Genomic DNA, 24,391 nt, shown 5'->3' on the forward strand with positions numbered 1-24,391 from the left:
CATGCATTCAAACCATCCCAGTACACATTCATCATCCCTATCTGCCATCTCCTTTTCCACTACCATCCTCCTCCTCACCTCCTTGTTTCTCACTCTCTCCAACCTTGTAACCCCTACCATACTTCTCAGACATTTCATCTCCAGCACATTCAAACTTTTCCTCTCTGCTTTTCTTAAATTCCAAGTCTCTGTTACATACAATGCCATTGGCACAATCACCCCTTCATATAATCTTTGTATCCATTTCCAGCTACCAATTTCTCAAGACACTTTTTAATCCCCAAAGGCATTTACTTGCTTCCCTCAATCTACACTTTACCTCCGCTTCCAATCCTCTCTTTCCTGCCACTTATGACCCCAAAAACCCAAAACTATTCACTTCCTCCAACCTCTCTTCCTAAAGACTCACATCCAACTTGCTGCCATCCTCTCCCCTTGTACATCTCATCACCTTACTTCTACCCACATTTACCTTCATTTACTCCATCTAGGGTATTGGTGGTATAAATTACTCGGTAGCATGCAGCCAATGCTTTAGGGATTATATGGGGAGCCTCTACAGACCAGAGCCACAAAATTTTATCTGTGTTAGAGGAAATATACTCATAGAGAAATGATGTTAAGTATTTATTCTACTGTGACTGTCCCTGTTATGCTGTCCCCCCTCTTAATACTGTCTTATACCACTTCTTTGAATATGCATTTCTATTTTTGCTTCTACACCCTGTGGTAGGGGGAAGAAAGAGAACTGCCACCATGTTTTCCCAGTTCAGTCAGAAAAGGTGGCTAAAATGGGACAGAGTGATGGGACTAGGCAACCTGCTCTCAGTAACCCTATTCTTATGAGAACTCATCTACCTGTGGTAATCCTCCAATAAATATTCTAGTGTGAGTGGCGTCAGTCTGGTTTAGGGAGGGCATTGGATTTGTGGCATCATTTCTTGGCACTGCACGTTTGGTTTCCACCAATCGGCCATCAACTTTGTGTGGCCGGGCTCGCTGCGCTGCATCAACATGATCTGGGCTAAGAAATGTTACAAATCCAAACCCTCTTGACCTAAAAAGTAAAATAAATAGAAAAAAAAATAAATGACCAGATATGAAATTATATGCACAGGAGTGAATGGATTAAAGAAAATTGAAAAAATGAGAGAATGAGAAAGAGAAGTCTTACACTTTACATATATAACAATGACTATTAGAAAATGTAACTCATATCAACAAGATGTACAACTTTCAAGACTTCTTCGTGTCTACCTGCTGGAAGATGGGTCCTTCATAACAACAGCATCCACTACTTCTCCCCACTGGGAGAAGTGTTTCTTGAGGCTTTCGTCTGTTGTGGAGTAATCAATACCACCCACAAATATCTTGCGCATATGGATAGGAGCCCACATTTTTACACTCTAAAAAATACAAAAGAAATGGTAAAAAATTAAATCACCATAATACGATAACTTCTTTAATAATCATATATATTTTAGTCACTACAATAAAGCAATCAAATTTTCATATTACAATCAAACTATCATATTCACCTGCTCTACAGGTATGGAGGCCTCCATAGTGACCTTCTCCATTTTTTCTAAGCGTACTCTTAAAGATCAAGAATAGCAAAAAATACTGAGAAACAACATATACAGAACAAGAGCTAATTAACTGGAAACCACAAATAAAGTGTTGGCTGAGTTAACCTGATGTTGTAGCTCCTTCAATCAAAAATACACTTTAGAATGCTATCTACATGAAACTTTTAATTTCTAAATTAATGGTCAGTTTGCTCAAGACTATAATCACATCAACAAATTTTAGAATAAATTTCTGTCAACAGACGTTCTTGGTCCAATCCATCTAACTGCATTTTTAATCAATTTTAGATTATCTTTCCCTGTTATCTACATCATTTTGCTATTTCTACCGACAGCATATCTTATATACAGGAAAGGGTATACTTGACTTACTATGGCAAGTCTACTTAAAGATGGGCCACTACAGTATTTGCACATGAGTATTGGGCAATAATGTAACATTAATAGGAAGCAATTTCTATATCTGAGAATATAATCTATGACAAGACCTAGTCAACAGTTTCCAGTATAATATACAGATAAAATAAGCAAAAGTAATTAATTAAATAAATAAAAATCTATCACAGTGCCAGGCATGAAGGGAAGTAAAATAAAACTATAATGAGAGAAAAAAAAAAAAAGTTGACACACAAGTATGAACAAGAACAAAAGTATATGATGAATAAAGGGCAATACTACCATGGTGATGAAGGCTGACTAGATATGATTGTGATGTGAGTGATAACATACAAGACACAGAGGAGAGGCATTTCTTAAATGGGCTATAGTTGGAAAGAAGTGGGTGGTGAGGATAATTCAAATTAATACTAAGGAGATCAAGAGAAACTGGGGAGCTAAGATATGAATAAAGGAATAATTGTTGCCTCGAGTTTCTCAGGCCTTCCCACAAAGAAACTTAGGTCAGTATATACCTAATTTTTTTTACCTACTTGTAGTATACAGGAAAGGAGCAATGCTTGTTGGGTCCCATCTCCTATTATCTAATTTTCTAACATACCTAGACTCAATTTCATGTACAGTTTCAACTTAATCTATATATTTGATATCCAGTTATCATATTTAAATTTGAACTTGTGTATTATTTGAGGCTGGGCTATATCACCTAGGCTATTCCACATATTTATACATCTATATGGAAAACTTTTCCTTCACATCCTTCTTAATTTACTTCCATGACCTCTTAAGGCCCACCCATCCTTAATCAGATCTCTTCTATCAATGCAATCAATCGCCTTTAGTGACCTGAACACTTTAATCATGTCACTTTTTTCTCTTTGATCTTTCAAAGTTGGTAGACCCAGTACCTTTACTCTTTCCTCGTGTGGTTTATCTGCCAGGGTGGGGACCCGTTTGATTGATGCCCTTTGTATTTTCTCAATCTTGTTTATGTCCTTCATATCCCTGACCTTTATTTGCCACCTCACACTTTTTGTTAAACTAATTCTGTTTTTGCTTCTTCCCTTCTCTAGTCTTTGGCACATGTTTGTTCACTCCTAGGCGGTGACTAATATCTGCTTCATGCACCTCCGAGAAACAAATGCTCTAGTTAACTAGATAGACACAGAGGGACGCCTACCAAACTGGGAGGGAACCACTATTCTAACCAAAGGTCTACACAGAAAATGATGGAAAATAATTTAATCCCTTTACATTGCCCATAATAAAAACAAACAGAAGGACCATGGACTTGAAATGGCCACAATCCACATCAACATATGCCCTCCAAGAATGGCTTCTCAAACCTCCCAACTCTAACTAGGCACTATCCTTCACATCCTTACCTTCACCACTTTTACTTACCCTTTCCATTGTTCTTCCATTTATTTTATATTAAAATATTCATATACTGTGCTACCATATTTATGTTTATTTTACACACCATCAAGTCATGTATACTCTCCTCAAATATCACTATATTTATCATTATTATTAATACATTATTATTGTTATTATTATTATCTTTATTATTCCTGTGGTGGGGGAAAAGAATACTGCCACCAAGTATCCCACTTGGATCGTAAGAGGCGAGAAGAAAGGGACGGGGATTGGGACTAGGCATCCTTCTCCCTGTAGCCCCACGGGGCATATATCGTAAAAATAAAAGTGAAGGCATAAGGGGTGCTGGAGGGCCTTGGACCAGCACCCTAAGGTTTGGGTCTTTTAATGTGCGTGGATGTGGTACAGATGAGAATAAAAGGGAAGAGATAGGTAGTATGTTTGTGAGAAGAAAGATGGATGTGTTGGCTTTGAGTGAAACTAAGTTGAAAGGGAAGGGTGAGTGTAAGTTTGGGAGTGTAAGTGGGAGGTTATCAGGAGTGAAGAGAGGGCGAGGGAGGGAAGAGGTGGCTATTCTAGTAAGTGAAGAGATAGGTAAACAGGTAGTGGAGTGGAAGGAGGTTTCCTCAAGGATAGTGTGGATGAAGGTGAAACTGGGAAAGGAGATGTGGGTCTTTGTAAGTGCATATGGGCCTGGCAGTGAGAAGAGCGTGGAAGAAAGGGAGGCCTTTTGGATAGATTTAAATGAGTGCATAGAGGGTTTAGGAAGAAATGTCAATGTAATAGTACTGGGAGACCTTAATGCTAGGGTGGAAAATGGTCCAATCGATGGAGTGGTTGGGAAGTGTGGAGTTCCAAAAAAGAATCGTAGTGGAGAGTTGATGGTGGAAATGTGTCTAGAAAGAGAGTTGATGATAGCAAATACAGTGTTTCGGAAGAAAGTCAAGCATAAGTACACATGGGAGAGGGTGGTGGAGGGAAGGGTGGTAGATAGAGCGCTAATGGATTATGTAGTGGTAAATAGGATTATGATAGGAAGAGTTAAGGATGTACATGTGCTAAGGGGAGAGGGTGGGGGAATATCAGATCATTTTTTGGTGGAAGGTAAGCTGAGAGTGGAGGATAGATGGAGAAAGAGGAAAGGGACAAAAGGTAGGGAGGTTCTTAGAGTGAACTCCTTGAATGAAAAGGAAAAGGAGAAGGAGTACGAAAAGATGCTGAAGGAGGAATGGGAGGGAGTAAAGGATGGAGCAGAGATGGGTGTGGAGGAGGAATGGGGATGGTTCAAGGAGGGAGTCATAAAGTGTGCAAGGATGGTGTGTGGAACAAGAAGGACAGGGGGAAATAGAAGAAAGGGTAGTGAATGGTGGGATGAGGAAACAAAGAAGGTTGTAGAAGAGAAGAAGCGAGCATTCACAGATTGGTTACAAAAGAGGACGAGGGAGTCATATGAGACGTACAAAGAAAAGAAAAGAGAAGTAAAGCAAAAGGTAAAGGAGGCAAAGAGGAGAGCAGATGTGAAATGGGGTAAGAGTACGACAGAAAATTTTGAAAGTAATAAAAAGATGTTTTGGAAAGAAATTAAGAGAGGAAGAGGAGGCGAATCAAGTAGGGAAGAAAAGGTAAAAGGTGCAGATGGAGAGATGATAATGGAAGAGATGGCAGTAAGGGGAAGATGGGCAGAATATTTTAGGGAGTTGCTAAATGTGAAGGAGGATAGGGAAGGAAAGATAGCTGCAGTGGGAAATGTGAAGAAAATGAGAGTGATGAGTGAGGAGAATGGAGGAGAAATAAGGAAGGATGAGGTGAAGGCAGTTGTTAAGATGATGAAAGCAGGTAAGGCACCTGGTCTGAATGGATGCCATGCAGAATGTCTGAAAAAGGGAGGTACAGTGATGGTGGACTGGTTGGTGAGGTTATTTAATGTTTGCTGGAGAGAGGGTAGAGTACCAGAGGACTGGAGAAGTGCCTGTATAGTTCCTCTTTACAAGGGAAAAGGGGACAAGTGTGAATGTAGTAGTTTCAGAGGGATTAGCTTGTTAAGTGTAGTGGGGAAGGCTTATGGGAGGATCTTGATTGAGAGGATTAGGAGAGGAACAGAAGGAGTAATTGGTGAGGAACAGTGTGGATTTAGGACAGGTAGAGGTTGTGTAGATCAGATCTTTGTGGTAAGACAGATATGTGAGAAAGCTATAGGAAAGGGGAAGGATGTTTTTTGGGCTTTTATGGATCTGGAAAAGGCTTATGATAGGGTAGACAGAAAGGCACTGTGGGAGGTTATGCAGATTTATGGGATAGGAGGAAAGCTTTTGGGAGCTGTCAAGAGTTTTTATGAGAGTAGTAGAGCTTGTGTCAGGATTAGAAATGGAGAGAATGAGTGGTTTGAAGTAAAGGTGGGACTTCGTCAAGGATGCGTTATGTCGCCCTGGCTGTTCAACTTATACATGGATGGGGTGGTGCGAGAGGTGAATGCTAGGGTAGTGGGTCAGGGATTGGAGATGGTTAAAGAAAATGGAGAAAAGTGGGAGGTGAGCCAGCTGTTGTTTGCAGACGACACTGCTCTTGTGGCAGGGTCGGAGGAGGGATTGAGGAAGCTGGTAGCAGAGTTTGGGAGAGTATGTGATAGAAGAAAGCTAAAGATAAATGTGGGTTAAAGTAAGGTGATGAGATGTACAAGGGGTGAAAGTGGCAGTAGACTGGAAGTGAACATTAAGGGAGAGCGACTGGAGGAAGTGGATAGTTTTAGATACTTGGGTGCAAGTGTAGCAGGAAAAGGTGGAGTGAAGGTGGAGGTAGAATGTAGATTGAGAGAAGCGAGTAAATGCCTTGGTGGATTAAAGAGTGTAATGAGGAATAGACATTTAGGAATGGATGCGAAGAGGAGACTGTATGAAGGAGTGATTGTGCCAACAGCACTGTATGGGGCAGAAACGTGGAACATAAGAGAAGAAGAGAGAAGGAGTTTGAATGTGTTTGAGATGAGGTGTCTGAGAAGTATGGTGGGGGTTACTAGGCTGGATAGAGTGAGAAATGAGGAGGTGAGGAGGAGAACAGGGGTGAAAAAGGATTTGGGAGATAGGGTTGATGAAAGAATATTAGGATGGTTTGGACACATGGAAAGAATGAGTGAAGAAAGACTAGTAAAAGAGGTATGGAAGGCAGATGTGGAGGGAGTGAACATGAGGGGACGTCCTAGGATGAGGTGGATGGATGGGGTGAAGGGGGAAGAGGGGAAGAGGGGAATGTCTGTTGAGGAAGGAAGGGAGAGGACGGAAGACAGAGGTGAGTGGAGAATGGTTGTATATGGATGATGCTGTGATTGCATGAGGAGGAATGGGTGGGGGGGTGGGGGGTGAGGTAGTATGTGTGAGTAAATTTTGACGCAGCCCGAAGGGATTTCTCCCCGTCCTCTCCTTATATGCAAGGGGGGACGGAGAGGGGGGGTCGCCGATTAAATGAAGCGGCCTTGCTATGGATGTGCTGTGTCTTGCGACACTGCTTCTGACCCAGGGCGGTGGGCAAGGTGCAGGGATGACCCGTCATCCAGGAGGTGCTCAGATGAGAGGGAGGGTGGGAGGGGTGTGGAGTGTATTTAGGGATGAAATGGGTGGGAGTGTTTTTATCCCTTTCCCTTTTTGGCTACCTCCCTTGAAAGGGGGAAAAAGCCTTGGTATATGTATGTATGTATGTATTATTAGTTATCATCATCATCATTGTTATTATTCCTATTATCATCATTTTATTATCATCGTTCTTATCCTTGTTATTGCTATGATTATTAGTATCATCGTTCTTATCCTTGTTATTGCGAGGAGGAGGAGGAGGAGGAGGAGGAGGAGGAGGAGGAGTAGTAGTAGTAGTAGTAGTAGTAGTAGTAGTAGTATATTGCTATTGTTAATTATTATCTTTTAAACAATAAATATGTCATTCGGTGAGTTCCAAACTTGTCGCCAACTCTGGCAATGCTGGGGGGTAGTGAGGTCTCCCTCTGGTATAAATGCCCACAACCCACTTTGGACACCATTCCTTTGAGAAAGCATACCTGTGAAACTAGTCAGGAATAAACTAAGATTCCTATGTTTCCTAATCCCACGTCAACCTGTCAGAATGCCTCTCTCTACATATATATATATATATATATATATATATATATATATATATATATATATATATATATATATATATATATATATATATATATATATATATATATATATATATATATATATATATATATATATATATATATATATATATATATATATATCTTAAATATATATATATATACATACAAGGGAGGTAGCCAAAAAGGAAAAGGCATAAAATAATTCCCACCCATTCCATCCCTGAATACACTCCACACCCCTCCACCCTCCCTCTTATGTGTATATATATATATATATATATATATATATTATATAAATATGTACACCATTCCTTTGAGAAAGCATACCTGCAAAAGTAGTCAGGAATAAACTCAGACTAAGACTCCTATGTTTCTTACATACATATACCAAAGGCTTTTTCACCCCTTCTGAGGGAGGTAGCCAAAAAATAAAGGCATAAAAACTACTCCCACCCATTCCATCCCTATCATACTCAATTCCCCTCCACCCTCTTCCCTCCCTCTTATCTTGGCACCACCTGGATGATGGGTCCTATGTTTCCTATTCCCACTTATGTCAACCTATCAGAATATCTCTCTCTCTCAGTAAGAATTATTAGAAAATTTGACTAACATTCTTCTCTTCATAGGATGATCTTCCTGGACAATGCATACGATTTTGTCCATCAGACACTGTAGTCTCAGTCAGATTGTGCTTTATTCCCTCTGTTTATAATGGTGTTATGCAAAACACACATACACTTTATTCTGGTAGAATAGGCTGCCTGTGTCAATTACACCATGTCTCTCCCTAGTGATGTTCAATTTTCTTGAATATGTAGTCGAAAGTATCTTGGCTCATTCGTGTATGTTAGAAAAAAAAAAAAAATCCCTTATCAGATCACAAAAGTGATGATATTCTCCATACTGTTTTCTTTAGCAACTTATTTCATGTACTCCTCTTTTTCTTTCTATTCAGCTTTACATGAGTACTCTCAAGCAAATTAGCTCATCATCAGATGCTGACAGTGGCCGACAAATCTCATAGCAGGTCCTTCCCCGCACTAGTCAGAGCATATTGACCACACCCTTTGTGATCACCTACCAATACCAGAAACTGGTGTGGGTCTGCACCAGTTGACACTGGCTGCTTATGTGAGAAAACCAATGTTCTCTGTGCACGTCAACCAGAGCTTTCAATGACTCCATAAGAAGTACATCATCAACCAAGACAAAGTCAGTGACTTTAAAAGTTGTGTAAATGATTATCATAATGGGGAGCAGAGAGAAGAAAAAGAGGAAGATGATGATCAGGAAGATGAGGATGCAGGAGGATGCAGGAGGAGCAGAGGAGGAACAGGAGAGAAAGATAGAATGGGGGGGGGGGGGCAGAGAGGGGCCAGAGATGGAGGATGAATAAACAATGATAACAATTCATCACATACCTGTTTATTATATAGAGCTGTATAAATGTCAATACAGGTATGTAATTACTTTTTCTGACAAGTCATCTGAAAGTGGCACTTCATGTCAGCTTATGTGCATGTTTCCCCTAATCTGAAAGAAAGATAAAACTATTAAATATTTCTACCCTAGTAAAGAGTGATTGATTGATTTATGAAATTTTTGGGAGCATTTTTGTTACCAGGTCCAGGAACCCACAAGTTGATGCCAGGCTGAATCTGTTTGGAATGAATGTGATCATTTAATTTTCTAACCAAATTTTGTGACCCACACGAAAGAAGGTAATTGTTAGGCAGTTGTCCTTGCTGGCAAACACATGGCAGTTCACAATGGCTCACAGCACCACCTTGGCCCAGTTGGTGCACAACATGAGCTCCCCTGGGACAAGCAGGCTTGTGTGCCCAGAAGTAACAATCCCCTAGCTAGAGGTGAGGTACCACTCAGAGCACATCAACAGCAGCCAATCGGTGTGCAGAACAATCAATCCTGTGTTCCAAAAAGTAGTTCATCTCCCAACAGGTAATCAGCATGCAGGTCATAATCTGATCTGGTGATATATAAAGGCCAGCAGAATCCTCCAGTCAGTCAGTCAATGTCTGACTCAATGGAGAGCATCTCACTCATTCTCCACTCAACACCACAGAAACTGGTAGACTGAACACCTTGGAACCTCAAAGGATGAGCATAGCTTTCCCAGTAGCCACCTCTCCACCTTCCCCAGCTACTGACATGTGGATCAAACTCAACATCTCCATTGCTAGTGATACGACCAATCTCTCCCTACACAGAATCTTCTTGGTGCCCAAACCTTGGAGATATGCCATCTTTAAACTGCAGTCCCACGGGCTGTGCTTTTACAAATGAGATCCCATTCAATTGTACAATAAACTTGTACTTCCCCTCCAGTGTTTGCCTTTCAGCTAGGCCCTGACCCACTGCTTCCTGAGTGACAAATTATCACTTGCAATTCATTACAGGAATAGGGAGACCTCTTCTCTACTCCTGAAAAACACCACCATTTGGGAATGGATACTAAGAGGAGATTGTGTGAAGGGGTGATTGTGCCAACAGCACTGTATGGGACAGAAACATGGAACATAAGAGAGGAAGAGAGAAAAAGTTTAAATGTATTTGAGATGAAATGTCTGAGAGGTATGGTATGGGTTATTAGACTGGATAGTGTGAGAAATGAGGAGGTGAGAAGGAGAGCAGAGGTGGAAAGGGAGTTGGGAGATAGTGCTGATGAAAGAGTATTGGGATGGGTTGGACACAAGGAAAGAATGAGTGAAGAAAGATTAGTAAAAGACATGTGGAAGGTATAAATGGATGGAGTGAATGTGAGGGGGCGACCAAGAATGAGATTGATGGATGGGGTAAAAAGGGCATTGGCAAAAAGGGGGATGTCTGTTGAGGAAGGAAGGAAGGGAGAAGACAGAAGATAGGGTTGAGTGGAGAAAGGTTGTGTATAGATGATGATGTGATGCATAGAAGGGAGTGGGTGAGGGATGGAGGAGGGTTAGGGAGTATGTGTGAATGATATTTTGATGCAGCCCAATGGGATTTCTATCTGTCTTCTCTTTTTCTGTAGGAGGGGACAGAGAGGGGGGTCACCAATTAAACGAAGTGGCATTACTCTGTCTGGCTGCATTGCTTCTGACCCAGGTCAGTGAGCAAGATGCAGGGATGACATGTCATTCAGGAGAAACCAAGAAAAGAGGGAGGGAGGGAGGGGTGGTAGTATGGGAGAGGAGTATGTGGGGATGAAATGGGTGGGAGTGGATTTATGCCTTTTAACTTTAGCTACCTCCTTTGTAAGGGGGAAAAAGCCCTTGATATATATATATATATATATCTATAATACATCAACATAATATACATTTTTCTTGGCAAAAATCAATAACAAAAAACCTTGCTAAAAGTGACATACTACCCAACAGGGGTGTGATGAGTGCTTCCAGACACCTTGCTTGATTTGATGGATGCGGAAGACGAAAAAAATTAAAGTACAATAAATTGTTCTGTTCTAACCTAACCTAACCTGCATTTAGTAATGTGGTACTTGTAATGCTAAAGGTCATCAGGGTTGTCATCGTCGCCAGGGATGATAACAGCCGGATTATCATCCAATTGGACTTGGGAGGAGTAGAGGCATTTCATTGCTTCAAGAAAGGCATGAATTAATGTATTTCAATTTACAAAATTAACACTTAATATATTATATTGATATATTGCTTGGGTGTGCACAAGGTAGCCATTGCCATTGTTAAACTGACATTGACGGGACTGGACAGATGACACAAACATGTCATCTGGAACCTATCATCGCAACTCCATTCAATAGTGTATTTGCTTTTGGCTTTTGTTTTCGATTTTGGTAAATTTTTACAAGTGCACACCTAACCGATATGGCAATAGAAAATCAAATATTAATTTTTGTAAGTCATAATACATCAAAGTAACCTATGTTTCCTTTTTGGCAGAAATCAATAACAGAAAAATTGGCTAAAAGCCATATACTGTACTAACAAACAGAGTTGCAATGAGTGCTTCCGACACCATCCTTGCTTTGATATTTTGGGAAGTCGAAGAAATTAAAGTATGATAAATTGGTCTAACCTATCCTACATTATTAAAGTAGTACCTGTAATACTAGAGGTCATCTATGTCATCATTGTCATCAGGAATGTTGACAGCTGGTTTTTGCATTTGATCGGACTGCAGGGTGTAGAGGAATTTCATAGCTTCAAGAAAAACATGAAGCTCAGCTCTGTGGCACTGTTTTGAAAATATTATGTCTAAGTGGGAGAACACTGACATTGACGGGACTGGACAGATAACATAACGTCTCGAACCTATTGTCACAACTCCGTTCAGTAGTGTATTTGTTTTACCAAGGTTTTTGTTGATTTCCTCCAAGAAAAAACATATATTACATTGATATATCAAAAATCATAAAATTAATTTTTAATTTTCTATTGCTTTCTCATTTAGGTGTCCACTTCTAAAAATAAACTTTGATTTCAGTCATGAAAAACTTATATTACATTGATGTATTTCATTATGTCAAATTAATATTTACTTTCATAATGACATATCACACAGCTTGTCAACCAGCTCAACCCATTGGTTGCATGAGCCGCTATCTATATTTTGATAGTTGCAGAGGTCAAAGAAATTAAAGTATGATAAATTAGTCTACTCCAACCTAATCTACCAGTGTACTTCTATATATATATATATATATATATATATATATATATATATTATATATATATATATATATATATATATATATATATATATATATATATATATATAAAAGGAGGGAGGAGCTGATCATGGCAGGCCAAAGTGGTGTACTGACTTGGTCAAGTAGATGGGCCAATTTGGCAATGGGTCAAGTTGACCCTACACATTGGAATAGAACCAAAAATAGATCTTTCAAACCCATAAAAAAGAAGTGAAAAAATAGATAAATTTTCAGAAGTGCACAACTACATGACATAGCATTAGAAAATTAAATATAAATTTTGTAAATTATAATACACCAATGTAATATAGATTTTTCTTGGTAGAAATCAATAACAGAAAATTTGCTAAAAGCAATATACTAATGAACAGAGGTACAGCGAATGCTTAAAATGCCATCTTAGTTTTGATACATGTGGAGGTTGAAGAAATTAAAATATGATCAATTTGTCTATTGTAGCCTAACCTACTTAATCTGCATTTAATGATGCGGTTCCTGTAATTCTAGAGGCCATCAGAGTCATTGTCATCACATGCACTTCTTTGACCTCCACAGCTATCAAAACAAAGTTAGTGTCTCAAGTAGTTGTCGCAGCTCCATTAATTACGGTAGTATATCGCTTTTAACAACTACTTCTGTTACCTGATCTGCCAAGAAAAAGGTGTATTATATTGATGTATTATAATTTATAAATAATAAAATACTTAATTTTCTAATGCTACATAGCGTAGGTGTACACTTCTATAAAAATAACGAATAATGTGTTTGTGTGACACTGGAATAGAATCCCACTTCCACATGAACTAGAAATACTTATGTACCTATCAACATCTAAATTCTACACACCTTACCACTCCAGAAATATATAATGTAATGATAATTAACCCGGTATATGAACTAAAGAGGAATACCCTGGGAGTAAAATTCAGCTAAACAAATCACATACATGCAACTCAACTGTATATAGATAGGGAGAAGTTTGTAAAACCAACGAAGGAAATTGGCAAAAAAAATCCATACTACAGTAACAATCATTTACAATGTAGTCTACATCATGCTGTATTCTGAAACTAAGGATGCTGGGTCATTCCACATCACACAAAACCTACTAAAACTACAGTGGGTCGAGAGTGCACTCCAAGACAATGACTAGCCTATGGTTATATTATATTTATTTGTTCCACGGTCTGTCTACTAAATCCAAGCTTACTTTGCTTTATGTTATTCTGCCAACTTTTTCGGTCTATGTAGTATAAAACCACATCATAGTTTTCTAATATAATGACAATCAGAAGACCAAAATTTACTCTTGACATAACTAAATAACTATTGTCAGATGTTAAGATCAAATCTATAAAGGAGACTAAAGGATATGTGTTGCAAAATACATATTATTCTACCTATCCTTCGTTCCCGATCCCACGCCGAGTATAAGCCATTAGCAGACATAAATGTACATACTGTTAGGGATCATTCATGTTTAATGATTTTTCAATAAAAATGCAGTTTTTGCCATCTTTTTTATAATAAATAAACAAATTTGTCTTTTACATGCCTCCTTGAATTAAAATTAGACATACGATTGATGAATGGTATAAGTGTAACTGATTATATCAGGCAAGAAATTATACAAAATGTATATTCTAAATATTATCGTCTGCAAAAAGAAAACATCCATTAGATATAGTTAACAGTTTATTTCTCCACAACAAAATTTTGTTTACATTAGTATAAAAAACAGATACGAACAGTACGACATTTTGGAAATATTATATCTCCCCAATATTATTAACACGAAAATTCGATTGTGCCTTAGATTATTGAAGAACTGGAATTATACATGATATAAGAAAGGCCACTAATTAAGTGATGTGATTACTTAGAAATAGTTCACTACTATGATCACCAATAGCGATCAGCACAGTTCCTAAAAATAAAAACAAACATTGCTATGACGTCACAAACTATTGCGCGGGGAATTTCCATGCGGACAAACAAATCTGAACACCTCGCTACACTAATCATATTCATGTGATAAATATCCACATTCATAGGCTATTTTGACGGGACCCAACTTCTTTTTACTTTTAAAAATGCCGTCCACTACACACCTGAAGTGTTACTTCCGAACCACATTTAGACTTGGACAAATGTCAGCGACAGGTTCGAGCGTGTAGGGAGGAGGATTTTACCACCGAGAACGTGAAAAAAGACATATATCATGTATATATATGCAGCAAACACTTCGTAGGTGAACCCGGGCCTAATGATGACTACCAGGGACGGATCCAGGGGGCCTGACCCCTTTTATGATTCTTCCTTCTACAGCACAAAAGCACAACTGCAATGTAAACGCAGAAGTTCAATTCAATAAGTCAAAGAGATGTGAGTTGACTGAACTGTAAATATTTAAATTTATTTAGATTTAGTGATGTTAAATCAGTACACAAAATTTACACTTTCAAAATTTCAAGCAAAGTAAATAAAAACCGTTTCTGATTTTGATCAATTATGGTCTATTGTGTAGTTACCAAGTGTAAAAAACTGTCAAGGAATGTATCAACAAAACTAACGCCGTCAATGATTTTATTTTCCAAATCTTTCAGCCTAAGCTTCCAACGCGCCTCTATTCTATTTTTTTATGCTTTGGCATCCTCCCTTGAAACATATAGTATCCTAACATATATAAATAGAGCAATTTTCATACAGAAGGTTTCCCTATAAAATATAAAAGTCCCTCCTTCTATGACTGCAGGATATTCTACAAGACATATCACAGAGAAAACGTTTATTTTTCTAGCTTTTGGGCCATGGATTTATACTGGTTAATTTGTTTCATAGTCCAATTTGACTCATTTGTAGCACGATTAATGTTTTTTTTTCTCATAAGTCGGACTTCCTATTATCATCATCATCGTCAAGAAGGTCAACTTTGGCATGTCCAGTCCGCGTTCTCTGGTCATCTTTTGCCGTTTGGTGTCGTATTATGGACTCAAACATATATAGCTGGACGGATAATGAACGACCTCCATTATCTGACCCCTCTCCTTTAGATTCAATTAAATCCTGCGACCTTTTTCAATAGAAACCGAGTGTATACACAATAATTAATTCTAAGGCGCGATATATTGTCGGCCCTGACGTTCCGCCGATGCGTGTCGAATGGCTGCACGTCTCGGGAATCTTACGAAATCCGCTCATTAAACACACATTCTAATAAAAATATGACCATTGCCATGGTGGAATCGACTGGGATAGGTTACAAAAACACTTCTTAAGGGAGTGGGCGATTTAGAAAAATTTTCATCTGTTGTATTATGACCTTTATTAATTTGGTTTCTCTCGTTATCTTTTCCAATTCACTAAATCTTGTGGCGTTCATTTTGCCTTAGCTTAAATATCTGCCTTTGTATATCAGGCTAAGGTTAATGAAGAAGTTTGTCAAAGGTATGGATAAAACTGGCGAGGGATTCAAATATTTTGAGAAATGTATTTCCCACAGTAAGTGACGCCAAAATCAAAGAAGCTACTTCTGTAGGACTACAGATTAGGGAACTGATGTAAGATCAAAAGTTCGATGAAGTGCTCACTGATGTTGAAAAAGCTGCATAGCTATAATTCAAGAAAGTTTGCATAGACTTTATACAAAAACCTGGGATATGAGGATATGAATCCATTTCTTGGACTCTCAATTGATGCAGCCCATTGACGAGCACGGCGAGAGGTTTCACCAGGATGTTTTGAATATGAAAACTCGTAATTACTAAGGAAAATGGAGCTGTTGAACGTTAGGAAGAGGCATTTCAGCTGTTATTTTGATTTCCCCTTTAGAAAATACTACATGTTTACATACCTATTATCCTGTGTATTTTGTTTATTTCTTAATCTATTCATTTATTGTGAATATTCTAAATGTCATATTTCCCTTGGTACTTCCTACATGAGCATCAAAAGACACATACACACGCACGTCCTTTAGGGAAAACCATATTCTTAGATCTTGGGGAAAACCATACAAAATAGCGCACGATTCGCTTGGGGCAAATGGAGGTAGGTTGGTACACTGTTTGATTTCCTCTGCAGAATGAAAGACCATCATCGGCTCACAGCCTTGTAAACTTCTACACATTAGTCTTCGCATTTGCATTCCACCGCTGACAATTACTGGCAACTTCTATCGTCAAGAACAAAATCCCGCCTGGAGTCATGCGACGACATTATGTCATCAACTGTCTGGCTTTTATGGTCCTTTTGACGGTAAGACGATTTACGTGTATTTACCGAATTTTATCTACTTGGTGTATACAGGAAGGAAGCAACGCGTGTGTTTGTTAACCTAATCGTAATATGCATAAAATTATTTGTACTGGGGCTTTTTATTTTAATCAATATGCCTATTTTATGGTTGTAGCTTGGGATATATCATCTACAGCAGTGCTTCTCAGTCTATCTGATGTAGCGGACCGGCATTTTTTTCAGTGTGCCACGTACCGGTAATATTTCGTAGTATTAATTTATACCGGAAACGATATATTTAAAGAATACAATAAAAGTTTATTTTTATCTTCTATTTATTTTGTAAACAACATAATATCAAAACATATAAAAATAAATAACTAGCATTTTATTAACACACAATATTACAAAGGCGGAGCATGCCGAAAGGAGACCTTTTGGTCCATATCTAGGTCGGATGGGAAAAAATCATAATAATAAAATAATAAAAACTATAATAATGTATATAACAAATAAAAGACATAAATAATTGCATAGGTATAGTTAAATGATAAACAGGTAAATAGTAAACAATAATAAATTGACATATAACTAATAATAAATGAAAATCAGACAGACAACTGATAACAAAACAAAAACTAATAATATAAAACAAATCATAATCATTACAGCATCTTGCTTAGGTTTTTATCTAAATGGTTCTTAAAGCTTCGAACCGAACTACATTGCACTACCTGTGCAGGAAGTTTATTCCATTCATTAACTACACGGTTGGCAAAGTTGTTTCTACCTACTTCCAAATTGAATCTATTGCCGGACAGTTTGAGACCATTGTTTCTTGTCTGATTCTCATTCAATGTGAAAATTTTGTCACTTTTGATGTTGTCAATTCCCTTTAAAATCTTAAAGACCTGTATCAAGTCACCTCTGAGTCTACGCTTTTTTAGGGAAAACAGATTCATATGTTTTAGTCGATTTTCGTATGATTTATTTTTGATATTTGGAATCAGTTTTGTGGCTCGCCGTTGTACTTTTTCCAGTCTGTCAATGTCTTTAATGAGATTCGGTGACCATACGGAAACAGCATATTCCAAATGTAGACGAACTAACGATTTATATAGCTTGTTAATGAGAGATGGACTTTTGAAGTCAAAAGATCGCGCAATCAGTCCTAGAATCTTATTTGCTTTCTCAGAGGCTGAAATACACTGCTTGGATGATTTGAGGTCGTTACTGATAATTACGCCGAGATCTTTTTCACTATCCACTTTTGTTAACGAATTTCCAAATAACTTGTAATCGTATATACTGTTATTTTTACCTATGTGCATTACCTTGCATTTACTTGTGTTAAATTTCATTAGCCACTTTTCAGACCATTGCTGTGATTTATCTAAATCTTCTTGAATATCTAATTGGTTTGAGTGATCATTTGCCACTCCGTACGTTTTGTATCATCAGCAAATTTGGAAACAGTAGATTTTAGTCCATGATCTATATAATTTATATATACTATGAATAGAAGTGGTCCAAGAACGGAACCCTGAGGAACTCCACTTGTAACATTTTTCCATCTAGAAGTTTTTCCATTTAAAACAACTCTCTGTTTTTGACCATTCAACCAATTACTAGTCCAACCTAACAGGCTACCACTTATTCCGTGTAAAGCTAATTTAGTAAATAGTCTTTCGTGTGGGACGGTATCAAAAGCTTTTGCAAAGTCTAGATATATTAAATATATATTGTTTCTTTTGTCATAATTCGAGATAACTGTGTTGTAGAAATCGAGTAAGTTAGTCACGCAAAAACGTTTCCCTCTGAAACCATGCTGGCTATCATTTATCAAACGGTTACTTTCTAAATGATGTTCGATAGCATCTCTAATGATAGTTTCCATTATTTTTCGTACGATTGAAGTCAAACTTATAGGCCTATAGTTATTTGTCTTCTTTTTGTCACCTTTTTTGAATATGGGAGTAACGTTAGCTAGCTTCCATTCTCTTGGGACATCTCCGGATATGATGGATTTCTTGAAAATAATTTCTAATGGAACAACAATCTCATTTTTCATTTCCTTTAAAGGTGAGCCTATTCTTGTCAGTTTATCAAATCGTAGTTCAGTTAAGGACAGTGCCATGCGCAATAGAAAATTAATATCCATATTATTCCTTTACTTTGTCTCAATAACACTCATGGTTGAGAAGTCAGTTTCGCAGAGATATGTTGAAGGAAATGAGATAAGAGTTTTCAGAGCAATTTCACTAAGTTCGGGATATTCTACTTTTACTTATATCCAAAATGAACCAAGTGATTTTATAGTTTCGAAAATCCTTTTCAATGCCCCGTCAGCACCCAGCTCCAAGAATTTATCACAGCCTAGAATTTCCTTGAAATTCCTTAGATTCTACCAATTCCTCAAATGATTCCTTAGCTGATGTCCTGGACACTCAGAGGCGCATACCATACCTAGTTGTACCTTGCGGGAAGGGGAGCTACACTCGTAGTGTCCCGTCTTTCTATTTCGCACTGTCTAGTTTGCTCTTAAGTTGGTGTGTGTATGAGTCAGCATGGTCTTGGATCACGTGTTGGACTAGTAATCGACGGCAATTTCTCATTCATTTCTCGTATACAGGCCGATATATGGACAGTCTTGTGATCCTGAAAACACACACTTTATCACTTTCTTCAAAGTGGCGAAAATTTCCATTGAAGCTTTCAAGCCGTGACCGAGACGAACTCGGACTTCCCCGTGAGAAGTCGAGACGCTAGCCACTACAAATAACAAGCCGTGTGAGGTCTTTGCGTGAAGAAATATATTTTTGTCTCAAATATATGTGACATAGTGTTATCGCCACCAGCCCTGCGGCTTGTTGCGACAATACACCTATAAATTAATTAACAAACGTAGCTTAATGTTACGTTTTCTTCTGAAAACAGTATAGAATTTTTCATAACATTAAGTATTAACTTGGTAAAATTTAAAGATATGCTTACCTATCATATATGGAATTATATATTCACGTTTTTTTAGTTACTATAGTTATCATTATAATGATAAAATATTAGGATATTCTTATGCAGTTTCATGTCATAATTTATCTTAGAAGAACAAGAGTAACAACTTGAATGTGGGAAATATACACTTTTTATATAGGTATCATACAGTATAAGTAGTAGTAACGGTATAAGATAGAAATATTCAAAACAGAAACCCGTAGAGATAGATATGGTCCTAAACTATATATTTAACTAGAAACCAAATACATTTGCAATGAACCACTATAATACACAATGAACGGTAAGTATACTAAAGTACAGTATGATAAAGGGATGCAGCCTAACATTGAAATTAGTTGTATAGGTGTTTGTGGGAGGGGAAGAAAAATCGGTGTGAAAATGAAAAGATCGTTGTGTATGAAAGGAGGCTAATACCACTAAGCATTTCTCTCTCTCTCTCTCTCTTGGATATTCATCAAAGTTTATATTGTGACTCAGGAGGCATGGGTGACTTGGAATTGCAAGATGATTGAATGGAATGTTCAGTCCCTTAGATGTTCAGCGTGCACACGCACTCACGCACGCATTTTAGCTACAGAACGTCAGATCACGACCTCTCCATATATATATATATATATATATATATATATATATATACATATACATATATATATATGTATGTATATATATATATGTATGTATATATATATATATATATATATATATATATATATATATATATATATATATAGTGCAATCTCATAAAATAGAAAAATAAGTACTATATATACTTTATGTACTGATAGGCAAGACACTTCTTCACTAGCTTGGGATATTATTTCTGTTTAGAATAAGAATGTTTCCGATGAATGGTGTGACTGTGTTTTATTTCACATGTTTGTGTTTATATTTGGTCTTCACTGGAGGAGATTACCGGATAACTCAGGTAGTGACGAATTGTATATATTTACACACACACACACACACACACACACACACACACACACACACACACACATATATATATATATATATATATATATATATATATGTGTGTGTGTATGTATGTATGTATGTATACAGGCTTTGTTGAAGTCTACAGCAGTAGTAGCATTGTTCAACTTGTAAGAAGTACTCTCGATATTTCGAATGAGAGAGCGGAGGTTGGAGGTCAGGGTATTGATAGAATCTCCAAGGTACATGGTGTTTACTCTAGACGTCTTTCGACCCAATCAGAGGTCATCTTCAGGAGTTACAATATACACAATGATAAACAGGAATGACATATGAGGTGTGGCGGGAGAGATTTTGTACCCGCGAACAACTAGAAACACAAACAACAATACTGTATCGAGAACAAGACAGAAGGAGATTAAGGATGGCTGAATCAATTTTTATTTGTCTGGATCAACCCTCCATCAATATCCAGCTACAGCCTGAAGTTTCACTCCCATCAATGAGGAAGCCCCACCAGCAACCTACAGGGAACCCGTCGGCACTCCGTGGGTAGCTACGCGGACACGACATCTCCCCCGCCACACCTTGTATGACTTCCTGTCCCAGTGTTTCTTCGCGGGTACAAAATCTCTCCCGCCACACCTCATATGTCATTCCTGTTTATCATTGTGTATATTTTAACTCCTGAAGATGACCTCTGATTGGGTCGAAAGACGTCTAGAGTAAACACCATGTACCTTGGAAATTCTATCAATACCCTGACCTCCAACCTCCGCTCTCTCATTCGAAATATCGAGAGTACTTCTTACAAGTTGAACAATGCTACTACTGCTGTAGATTTCAACAAAGCCTGTATTCAAAATGGCCTCCTTCCAAAATATGTATATATATGTATATATATATATACATATATATATACATATGTATATATATATATTTATATATACATATATTTATATATATATATATATATATATAAAGAGAGTGAGAGTGAGGAAACACTAAACTATCAAAATCAACAGCAAGTCCTCTACACCTCCTTCAGCTTGGTTCTCTACGCTTACTTCATTTAGGTCCTCTACACTTCAAGAGAGCGAGATTGTCCGAAAGGACAGAAGAGCTGGTAAGCTACAGTCCATAACAACAACTATACACTTCCATTTTACATCCTCTTTCACTCCTTCATGTAGATCTGGTCAGATGAGTTTTTAGCTTTTGTTTTATTTACGTCTACTTCTTATCATATTGTGATGTTTATTTAGTTTTATTTGTATTTCGTTTATCCCATTATTAGTGTATTTTATATTTATGTATAATTCTATTTTCCAGGTTCTTTCGCGGTCGCTGCTCGACTGGAGTGGCTCTTTCCACGACTTGGCGACCGACAAGGATGGGGACGATGTCTCCTGCCGCGCCAGAGGACCCCTGGAGGCGGAAGACCCAAGCCTTCTCCGCTTCCTCAAAGAACACCATCTCGACCCACCATCTCCCCTTCCGTACAACCTCAGTTCGAATGAGAAGTACCTGAAGGAAGCCCACTTCTATTCTTACCCCTTCATCCACATGAACTTGAAAAAGATCTTCGATGGTCAACCGAAGGGGTTTTTCGTTGAAGCGGGAGCGCTGGACGGCCAGTATCTCTCCAACACCTTGTACCTGGAGACGACCCTGGGCTGGACTGGGCTCCTCATCGAACCCGATTCCACCAACTATCGCCACCTCCTCTACAAACACCGCAAGGCATGGTCCTCCAACACCTGTCTGAGCGGGTCTCCCTTCGCCAGAGAGGCCATTTTTCAGTCCTACCAGAGGGTAGGGGAGCAAATGTCCGTGTGGTTATACAGGGCAAACACTCACGAAATCGACCCAAGTGCCAGGGTGGGCGACACGATCCAGGTGTTGTCCTCCAAGTCATACTCCAAGGTCCAATGCTTCCCACTGGCTTCGTACCTCTCCTTGCTGAACGTCTCCACCGTCGACTTCTTCTCCTTGGACGTCCAGGGCGCCGAAGTGCGCATCCTCGAGGCCTTCCCCTGGGACACCGTCACCCTCCGGGTCTTGGTCGTGGAACACTACGCTACTGGGAAGCCTCTAGGTGTCCTGGACTACCCCTTCATCGACTTCTTGACTAAAAAAGGGTTCCGTCTTCTTGGGACAGTCGGAGAACCCGACTACTTCTTTGTCCTGGAGACGGATTCGGCTTGGGAGAGGTTGGGGAATGTTTTTTATGACGGCAGAAGATAGAATAGTATTCGTACTTTGTCGCCGACCATACACCATCGTGTCTATGCTTGGGGACAATAACGCCTGTTCTAGGAAAGGGTGGTGATACATAAAATACTCCAACTCACGAACTATGTCTTAGAAAAAAATATGGTGGAATCAACTGGGATAGTTTACAAAAACACTTCTAAAGGGAGTGGGCGATTTTGATGTTTTTTTTATCTGTTCCACTCTGACCTTTATTAATTTGGTTTCTCTCGTTATATTTTCCTATTTACTACCTCTCGTGGCGTTCATTTTGCCTTAGCTTGATAATTATCTGCCTTTGTATGTTAAGCTAAGGTTAATGAAGAAGTTTGTCAAAGGTATGGATACAATTGGCGAGGGATTCAAATATTTTGAGAAATGTATTTCCCACAGTAAGTGACGCCAAAATCAAAGAAGCTACTTTTGTAGGACTACAGATTAGGGAACTGATGTAAGATCAAAAGTTCGATGAATTGCTTACTGATGTTGAAAAAGCTGCATAGCTATAATTCAAGAAAGTTTGCATAGACTTCATACAAAAACCTGGGATGTGAGGATATGAATCCATTTCTTGGACTCTCAATTGATGCAGCCCATTGACGAGCACGGCGAGTAGGTTCACCACGATATTTTGAATATGAAAACTCGTTACTAAGGTTTCTAGATGATTACTGTTGAACGTTAAGAAGAGGCATTCCAGAGGCCAAATATTGCCGGAAAGCTAATATCGCTACATTTAAAAGGTCAGTACATTAGTAACCTAATATCACCCTGATATAATAGTTAAAGACATACATTTGTTACAAGATTGAATTATAACATCATAATAAAACATGCCTGATAGACAAATTCTGAAAACGTATTTGAATTTCACATAATAATCACCTTTTAATTCCCATACTTTAGTTTTTTGGTATAAAAAAGAACCTTTTGTTGACCAGTGTTGTTGTTATTATTCTTATTATTATTATTATTATTATTATTATCATTATATTATTATTATCATTATATTATTATTATCATTATATTATTATTATTATTATTATTATTATCATTATATTATTATTATCATTATATTATTATTATCATTATATTATTATTATTATTATATTATTATTATTATATCATTATTATTATTATTATTATTATTATTATCATTATTATTAAATTCTTTTCGACGGGTCCCTTTCTCGATTCCGATATTTTGGATACTACCACTGCACATCATCCGTAATGATTCTAACTGAATGGCAAAGAAGGCTGTGTCAGGTTGTGTTAGCGTTTTACTCGATTGAATGTCAAAAAATATATCCTAAGTTGAGCAGGGAAAGTTGAGCATTGGGAAAGAATTCTATCTTTAACCAGCTGAGCGCGCGTTCAGATATATGTACAGTACGTGTACATTTTCTTTGTTACTGTTCATAGGACAGGGTCAGCCGCACTGTAGCTGTTATTTTTATTTCCCCTTTAGAAAATACTAAATGTTTAAATACCTATCATCCTGTGTATTTTGTTTATTTCTTAATCTATTTATCTATTGTGAATATTCTAAATTTGTCATATTTCCCTTGGTACTTCCTACATGAGCATCAAAATACACACACATGCACGTCCTCAAGGAAAATCTTACAAAATAGTGCACTATTCGCCTGGGGCAAATGGAGGTAGGTCGGTGTACTGTTTGATTTCCTCTGCAGAATGAAAGACCATCATCGGCTCACAGCCTTGTAAATGTCTACACTTTAGTCTTCGTATTTGCATTCCACC

At 37.9% G+C, this 24,391-nt stretch overlaps 2 protein-coding genes across 6 annotated transcripts in view; one reads left to right on the plus strand and one right to left on the minus strand.

Moving 5' to 3' along the window:
* The window catches only part of LOC143029683 (uncharacterized), a 31,965-nt gene extending 18,312 nt beyond the window's left edge, over window positions 1-13,653 (minus strand). Inside the window, exons 1-6 of one of the 5 annotated variants that reach the window (XM_076192506.1) lie at window positions 13,585-13,641; window positions 11,576-11,709; window positions 8,916-9,027; window positions 1,539-1,596; window positions 1,258-1,406; window positions 859-1,057 (exon numbers count right to left, since the gene is read on the minus strand). In XM_076192506.1, the coding sequence (XP_076048621.1) occupies window positions 859-1,057; window positions 1,258-1,406; window positions 1,539-1,580 (390 nt within the window). In that variant the 5' untranslated portion in view covers window positions 1,581-1,596; window positions 8,916-9,027; window positions 11,576-11,709; window positions 13,585-13,641. Of the gene's footprint in view, window positions 1-858; window positions 1,058-1,257; window positions 1,407-1,538; window positions 1,597-8,915; window positions 9,028-10,972; window positions 11,094-11,575; window positions 11,710-13,584 lie in introns of those variants that run through there. The other 4 variants (XM_076192504.1, XM_076192507.1, XM_076192508.1 and 1 more) reach the window with 4 other exon arrangements.
* Window positions 13,654-20,282: 6,629 nt separating this feature from the next.
* LOC143029992 (protein Star-like) lies at window positions 20,283-23,241 on the plus strand. Its single transcript, XM_076193202.1, has 2 exons — window positions 20,283-20,363; window positions 21,704-23,241. The coding sequence occupies exons 1-2, from the start codon at window positions 20,283-20,285 to the stop codon at window positions 22,616-22,618; spliced, it is 996 nt and encodes a 331-aa protein (XP_076049317.1). The 3' UTR covers window positions 22,619-23,241.
* Window positions 23,242-24,391: the final 1,150 nt, after the last annotated feature.

Source organism: Oratosquilla oratoria, chromosome 11 (genome assembly GCF_046742065.1).
Source record: "Oratosquilla oratoria isolate Oo_2021 chromosome 11, ASM4674206v1, whole genome shotgun sequence".
Classification (NCBI taxonomy): domain Eukaryota; kingdom Metazoa; phylum Arthropoda; class Malacostraca; order Stomatopoda; family Squillidae; genus Oratosquilla; species Oratosquilla oratoria.